At 37.6% G+C, this 8,125-nt stretch overlaps 1 protein-coding gene across 1 annotated transcript in view; it reads right to left on the bottom strand.

Annotated features, from left to right (window-relative positions):
* The window catches only part of LOC107093839 (mitogen-activated protein kinase kinase kinase kinase 4-like), a 107,582-nt gene that overhangs the window by 19,763 nt on the left and 79,694 nt on the right, over positions 1 to 8,125 (bottom strand). The window contains 6 exon segments of the mRNA XM_015389140.1: positions 889 to 988; positions 1,639 to 1,803; positions 1,889 to 1,973; positions 3,255 to 3,346; positions 5,102 to 5,178; positions 6,369 to 6,448. Of these exon segments, the coding sequence (XP_015244626.1) occupies positions 889 to 988; positions 1,639 to 1,803; positions 1,889 to 1,973; positions 3,255 to 3,346; positions 5,102 to 5,178; positions 6,369 to 6,448 (599 nt within the window).

The raw sequence follows: 8,125 nt of genomic DNA, 5'->3' as shown, positions 1-8,125 counted from the left end.
TCCTCCATCATACATTTTTTATTTAGAGGAGGAAAGTGGGAAGAAGATGTTGTGGAAGAGGACGCCAGGGCGGAAGAAGCTTGGTTTGATGTAGAAGTCTTACAGCCGTACATGTAAATTATTGTTATTTCTTATTTTAACCATTGTGTATATTAGCTGCTACATATGAATCAAGATGCTATGAGTGAAAAAATTAGATTGACCGTTGATATATAATTGGCCGAATTTAGGTTTTCAGTCTGACGTATAACTACCTGGCCTGCATAAGTTAACAAAAAAAACCCACGAAATTTTAAGACAAAATACATTTTATGACAGAGTTTTTTTTTAAATAGACATTTCAATATCTTCTGATAAAAAAATACATTTATATACATGTTTAAGCCAGAATGATTTGGCATTTAAATATGATTTCCCTATGACTTTAAATAAAATGCTGTAATTGTGCACATCTCTGATGTTGCTGCTATCCACTATTGTAAAAATGTTCACAGCTGTTTATTGAATATACTTTAGGTGACTGCCCAGTTTTCATATTTGTAAAAAATAAACAGTCACTTAGTCTGTTATTTTTATACACTTTAAGGTTCACATTTGTGTGACCACTTTTGCTGTAATGTTTTTGCTGCTGTAAAACCACAATTTTCACATTGTGGGACAATGAAGGGATGTTCTATTCTAATCTCTGCAGCTCTACGTTCTGAGGTCATTTAGAGGCATTATAGGAGTGAATGAGGGGGCCGACAGGAAGAGCCATCGCCAAGTTTCATGTTTAAAAGAACTTTGCTGGTTTTTCATTTCCCATAAAAACACACAATAACGTCACAGGAAAAGGACAACATGCTGAAAAGCTTCAAGGAGTAGGATGGCTGCTGCTTGTTTACTTACTTGGACTCTGTGGGGGCGACGATATGGGGATCAGTCTTGGGTCGATGAAGGACAGGGAGGAAGAGGAGCAGGTGCTTTTGGTGGATGGACTGCTTACAGCCTGGTGAGAGCAGAGTCACAGATTCTCTGAAACTGCTGGTGAAGATTCTCAATCATCCAGGTCACAGGCATTCCAAAAAGAGAAGTTTAAAAGGAATCCATCAGACTTTTGTTTCCAAGTTTGATGATGTTTTTAGTTCAAAATGAAATAGTGTTGAGTTCCAGGCTTTATATTTTATGGGCTACTCTATAAATCCTGGAACTCAACGCTATTCCTGACATTTTGAATTGAAAAAGCTTCCTAGATAGGAGGCGAAATGTCTTCAAGCTTGGAAACAAAGTCCAGTGGATTGTTTTTAAATGTCTTTTTCTGGAATTCTCTGAAACTGTTTGGCAGCTCTAACAGTCTATATACCAACCATGACCTCAAAGTGAAAAAAACAATTCATCCGATTTCCTGATTTCCTTTCAGTTAAAATCACTTTGTTTAATTTGTATTTAACTGGAACAGGAAAAGGTTTGAAGAAGAGGTAAATAAAGTTAGAAATCAAGTCATGACACAAGACTATAGAGTTCCAACAAACAGTTTATCATGGACTAAAACTATAGCCCTGGCTCCCTCTGCTGGACAAACTACAGTGATGCAGCACTTTCTGTTTTTGGTCATCTTCAGCTGTGATGACAGTAATGAGGAATAAAAGTGAAGCTCACATGCAGGTCCTGCAGAGTGGGGGATCCTGGAGCCGTTGGGGAAAGCGAACAGCTGAATTCACATGTTCGCTGCTGGCTCAGAGCGCTGTGTGCTGGACTGGAGGCGGAGGTTTTCTGCAGGAGGTCCGGCAGCAGGTAGGTATCATCCGACCCCAGCCGGGACATCTGAGGAACACAGAGACACAAGAAGGTCAGGAGATCAGCAGTCCTAGGACGGGCTGAACGGTTGGTCCATCAGCGTGTTTCTAACCTGGTTCAGGTTCTGGTGGGGCTGCAGGACGATGCCATCAGGGATTCCTCTGAAGTGTTTCCCTTTTCCATTAGAGAGGCCAGACCTTTAGACAAACAGGCGGACGTTTCAGAACCAGGTGGAAAAATATTCTGTTCCATTATTGTTACAAAAACAAAAAAAAACAAAAAAAACAACTTCGGTGGAAAAAAAGCATTTTAGAATTGAAACTGTGAGAAATGTCTCAATTTAAAGAAAAAGGTTTCAAGATTAACTTTGTGGTTTTTTCCAGATTTAGTATTTGAAATTATTTTCTCCCCATTTTTATCAGATTTTATTATTTTAAATTTGTCTTTTTCAGCTGCATTTATTTAAAATTGTGTTTTCCAGATGTTTTCCAGATTGTAGCGCCACTGACCAACAGTTATTGGGCTTAAAGTATGGAGGAGCAGCTCTACCATATTTAAAAATAAATACAGAAATAAACAAATGCTCAGTAAATAAATAAGCCCCCATAAATACAATAAATAAATAAATGTAGGTAGAAATTAAATTACACAATGAGACAGAAATGCATATATCTCTTTTAATTAGCTTTTTTATTTATTCACTTTTGTTATGATTACCTTATTTATTTATTGTCCGTTATAATCTTTAACTTTATTTATTAATTACTTATTTTTAAAGCATTTATTTATGTGCATGTTATAATACTTTTGTCTGTTTTATTCTTCCTTTGTATTTTTTTTACTCTATTTATTTCTTCAACACTATTTATTTCTTCCTGCCGTTTTTACATTTCTTTATAAAAAAAACTACAAAGAAAAAAATTATAACATGCACATAAATAAATAAGGTAATTATTACAAAGGTGAATAAATAAAAAAGCTCATTAAAATATATATACAATTATGGCTTACTGATTTAATTTCTACCTACATTTATTTATTTATTGTATTTCTGGGAGCAATTATTTGTATGCTAATTTATTTATTTATTGAGCATTTATTTATTTCTGTATTTATTTTTAAATATGGTAGAGGTGGTCCTTCATATTAAAGGGAATCTGATGTAGAAAACACAATTTGAAAACTATCTGAAAAAAAAAAAACTTTTAAAAATATGCAAAAAAATGGTTTGAAAAAATAAAAATTAGAAAATTTATTTCTGGATTGCATTTTTTTTTCCCAAGTTTCCATTTATAAAACTTCTTTTCTGCAACAATAATGGAAAAAATTCACTTAAAAGAAAAATCTGCATTCACTTATCAGTTCAAACAAAAAGCACAGAAGAAATTAAATCCTTTCTTATTTTTCCCATCATTGAATTCTAAAGTAACGCATTTATAAACATTATAAAATGAAGAAAAAAGGATAAATATCTTCACCTGTTTCTGTCCTCCTCATCGCTGCTGCCAACGTCGTCACTGGAGGAGGAGTATTCAGCCGCCTTGCTTCGCCCCACAGCTGCTTTTACTCCCTTTGAGGAATAAAAACGGAGGAGAAACTTTACCAGTTAAAAGAGGCTGGAAGCAGAACTTTAAACACAGATGGAGCTAAAAGCAGGAAATGGTTCTGTTTCTAAGGTGCAGTAGGAGATCTTTTCAGATGCATTTTTTACCATGTGGCTTAAAGATCTCCCCACAGCCGCTTAGCAAGCAGAGAAATAGGAGGTCTGGAAGTAAAACTAAAATAAATGGTTCCGGCTACAGTGAGAAATCAATGAATAACCTCAACTAATCACAAAAGACGGTCTGTTGTAGACGATTGGTTCCTGACACATCAATTGTGGTCGTCTGCTTGTCCCTCTCCTTTGTGCGCGTACCCTGACCCCCTAATGCTCGTGCAGGACGCCATGGCTGGAAGCTAGCCACTGTTATGCTATGTTCACACCTAAAGCAGCACAAACGCGCATGCTGCTTCATTTTTGATGCTTGCACAAGTTTAGTTCTGATGCATGGTTGAAGCATTTCTGCTGCTCTGGCTGCGCGCTGGCAAAGTGGGTCTGATGCACCTTTGATGGAGCTACCCTATCCTTTCTTTGCCTGTAACAATGGAAACTATATTTGCTGTGATCAGTGGATAAAAAGTAGATTTAATATGTTTTTCTGTGAGAAAGTCCACCTGAAAACTTAATCTGTGGAGTCAGTTTATCCAGATTAACCTCCTGCCTTCTGTCGGAGGCGCTCAGACCCCCGTACACCGGCGGTGTTAACAGCAGCCTCTGGCCCAGTCGCATCTTCGCGGTTTGCCGTGTCGGCTGGAAGGCGTTTTTCATGTATGTAATCCAAACTGCTCGCACCAGGATAATAAAAGCGAACATGTTTTGCTGGCAGATATCGGCATTTTAAGTTAATTTAGGCTTTAATAAACTGTTTCAGAGGGGTGATCATAGCGCTCTGCATTGCTGCAGACAGCATGCGCGTTCATGTGTTCTGAAGGCGTGGTTTCAAGGGGTGGTCTGAAGGGAGAAGCATGGTTGTGTATGTTTAAAGATATAGCTTGCTGGAACCGTTTTTAAAGATCTCCTACAGCACCTCTAAAGTACCTGCCTGTAAAATATGTTTGATTTTATTATTCTGGTTCCTGCAGTTTGGATTTCGTACGTGAAAAATGCCTTCCAGCCACTGTGAACATTAGCGGAAAACCGCAGAGGCGACCAGGCCAGAGGCTGCTGATGAACTGACTGCACAGATTAAGGAGGACTTTCTCACTTGAAAACATATTAAACTACTTTTTACCCACTGATCACAGCAAATATAGCTGCCATTGTTACAGGCAAAGAAAGGAGAGGGTAGCTCCGCCCAACGTGCATCAGACCCACTTTGCCAGCATGCAGCCAGAGCAGCAAAGATGCTTCAGTTGCGTGACAGAACCAAACTTGTATGAATCAAAAAGGAAGCAGCACGTGCATTTTTGCTGCTCTTGCTGCTTGCAGTCTGAACGTAGCATCAGACAACTTTCACTGTCATTTTGTATACACAGCGTGTATAAATAAAAAAACGAAATTTGGTTTTTAACAGCTTTCATGACATTTTAATTTCTTAAAGTGCAGCAGTGATCAAACGTAAACAGTGTGGGACTGTAATCTGTATAACAATCTGATTGCTGCTGCATGCTGTGCTGTAAATCGTTACTACGTTTTAAAACTTAGCTCTTTGTCCTGCATCTGCTTTATTCAGGAGTATTTTCCTTCTGCAGACATCAGACAATCGGCACATTTCAGAATATTTACCTGCATCTGTCCACTGCTGTTATCGGTCTTCCTGTGCAGACGCTGTTGCAGCAGAGGACTTTCAAGCTTGAACAGGCCTGAAACACAGAATGATGTTAGCTTTAAAAACTGCATTTACTTTGGTTGAATCAGAAAATCGGACGGTGATCAGAAATCCTGCCTCTCTGCCTTTAACCACAACATAAACTCTAACCTTCCTTTCAGGGTGAGGTTACCCTGAGCCTGCTTCAGTAGACACCAGGAGACTGAAGTGACTCCCACAGCAAGCGTCTCCACAGAACCCTGAGCTAGACTTAAAGACCACTGGAGTTAAATTGGGTTAAATCAATTTAACGCTTGCTAAAATGTCTGTGTTGATTCGCTTCCATTAGCTCCTGGAGTGCTGTAGATTTAAACACAACATTCAGGGGGTGATTTTTAAAGCTTCCAAACAGTGAGATAAGCTGAACGTGCAAATTTGTGTTTTGAAAGAGCAATAAGTGGGCATGTGAAGAAGCACAAATTAAAATGAGCAGACTGCTATTTCTACTGGCTGATTGAGAATGACTCTAAAAGAACGATGAGGTTCTAAGTAATAATTGTAAAAACAAAAACAAATAAGACTAAATAATATCCACAGTCCACTTCACATATAGGTAGCCTGTCTCAAAGTGCTACAAAAAATAATAAAAAGATTAACATAACAGCAGTTTAATACAAAATAAGTTAACTCTAAAAAATGAGAAAGTTGTCTTTGTCTGCTAATTGACAGTCTGTTTCAGGATCTATAATATTTCATAGAGATCAACTGAGGCAGAGTTTTTAAGGCCAATGCCAAAATCGATTATTTTGACATTTTTTATTGAGGGAAGCGACAAAGATAATCTCCTCAGTGAATACATCAATTTCCACTTCACAGTTGTAAAACATAGAACTATAATTTGTCAAAAAAAGAAACAAAGAAAATTAAATCTATGCATAAAGCTTTTTATGTTACAGAAGTCCTGATTTTTTTCTGAGGTGTTCAGCCTGGAAAATAAAACTGGTTTTCTATACCTCCAAATCTGGAAAAAGGAAGAAAATGAACAGATACTGAAGTAATTCAGGCTAATGCTACAACCAAACCAGGCAGATCTGTTTTCATTTGGATTAAATAAAAAATAAATAAAAACACTGCCAGAGAATCTTACATTTTTCCCCTCAAAGAAACTAAACCAGCACTGAGGGCCGTGTAAACAGTAGCCCCCAGTTTTAGAGCCCATATCGCCCAGTTTAAACCAGTTCCTACCTGGGTGGTTGCTGCCTGATGAAGAACCTCCATGAGACACAGACCTTCCGCTCCGATCTAACACCGACAACGGACTGCCACTAGATGGAGACAAAGACACACAAGAAAGACAGAAATGGAGGAAGAGAAGGTTATCATCATAGTCATCATCCGTGTCACAGTGTAGAACATGTCCTTCATGCTGTCACAGAGAAGGCCCCGTTTCCTCACCATTATTTTCCTCTAACTCACAGCAATCATCCAGGCTAAACTAATCGGATCAGCTTAGAAGCAGCTGCTCCTGAGGTTCCATGTGATGTATGGCCTCATAAAAAATACAGTCCAAAGTAAATTAGACCAACTGTAATTAATACCGTATCTAAAACTAACAGTTATCAGGTTTCAAAAGCATCCAATTAAAGGTGATATAGGATGATGAAATAACACCGTATCAAACCACTTCTGATGCCTGAACAAACCTTTAAAGGAAAAGTTCGGTCTATTTGGAACTTCTGAAAGTACTTAAAATATGAAATTATTACATACTGTTCAATAAATGATAAGTGTTTTTATTCAAGTAGGAATGCTCAAGCATTCAGCTTAAGAGTAATTTTCATTTTATGTGCTTTACTGGAGGCGTCCATGTTTGTCAAAGAACACTACTGTCATCTTCCGGTTTGTGACATCACTGTGCGGTATCGGCTGTTGATCAAGTCCCAGTGCTGTATCTGGTGTTTGTCACAACGCGCTATTATCTAAGTCATCCTGAAAACATTCTTCTTCCATGTGTTTTTTTTTCTCTGGCTAGAAGTTGGATGGCAAATCCTCCCTCTTCAAGTTGGCAATCCAACGATGAAAAGGATCAGGAATCGGAAAGGTAAATTAACTAATTTTTTCTTCACTTTTACCTGATGTATTCCAACATCCAACTGCCATGCACGTGGGCATTGTCAGTTTCACTAAAGCTCTGGTGAATTTCAATGTTGAAGTCCTCTGGAAATCTTCAATAATTGTTGTTGATTGCAGATGTGTCTAGTAGTTCCCATTGATTTAGCTTGTAAAACGATAGACTGGCGCTAGGCTTACCGCACCGTGACGTCACTGCCTATATTGCTATATTTGGGCAAAAATGTCCGCTCCCAAACTCAGTGATCGTAAAAAAAAAATAATCATTTTCATTTTTTTTACTGATTAACTAAATTAATTAAATTACAGGAAACGTATTAGTTTTAGGTATAAATAATGACCCATTATTATTCAGTGCTGACCAGACTTTTCCTTTAAAGGCTAATGGAGTTTAATGAATTAGCTAAAAAAGAAACTGTTGTGCTTCTTGCAGATTAACTACTAAAAAAAACACTTGGTCCGAACTTTCGACCCTGAATCATGGCACTCTGCCTCACTTTCCCCCTCCCTGATTGGAGGGGTGGGCGTCTGTTTGCAGTGCAAGCGCAGCACGGTTAACGAAGCCGTTTCAAGGAGGAATACTGAAAGAAACTGAAATGTAAATAGGTTGATTTTTCTTGAGATATGTGGATTTTCTCTTGATTTGAGCAGAGAGGCAAGACAGTTTGCCAAACAGAAGAAGGTGGTTTACATTTAAATAAGAAAAAAACACAACTGCATTATCTGATTTCAAGTGTATAATTATAGAATTATCTTGTTTTAAGGTCGTAAATAAATATTATTTTGCAAGATCTTATTTACACGCTCAAACTAAGTGCACAAAATTATTTTAAGACTTTTTTCAAAAACTTGTTTTCACAACACTTTTTTTT

This window comes from Cyprinodon variegatus, unplaced genomic scaffold (assembly GCF_000732505.1).
Source record: "Cyprinodon variegatus isolate N-32 unplaced genomic scaffold, C_variegatus-1.0 Scaffold449, whole genome shotgun sequence".
Classification (NCBI taxonomy): domain Eukaryota; kingdom Metazoa; phylum Chordata; class Actinopteri; order Cyprinodontiformes; family Cyprinodontidae; genus Cyprinodon; species Cyprinodon variegatus.
The sequence above is the reverse complement of the archived record's forward strand: the minus strand, read 5'-3'. Positions and strand labels throughout refer to the sequence as shown.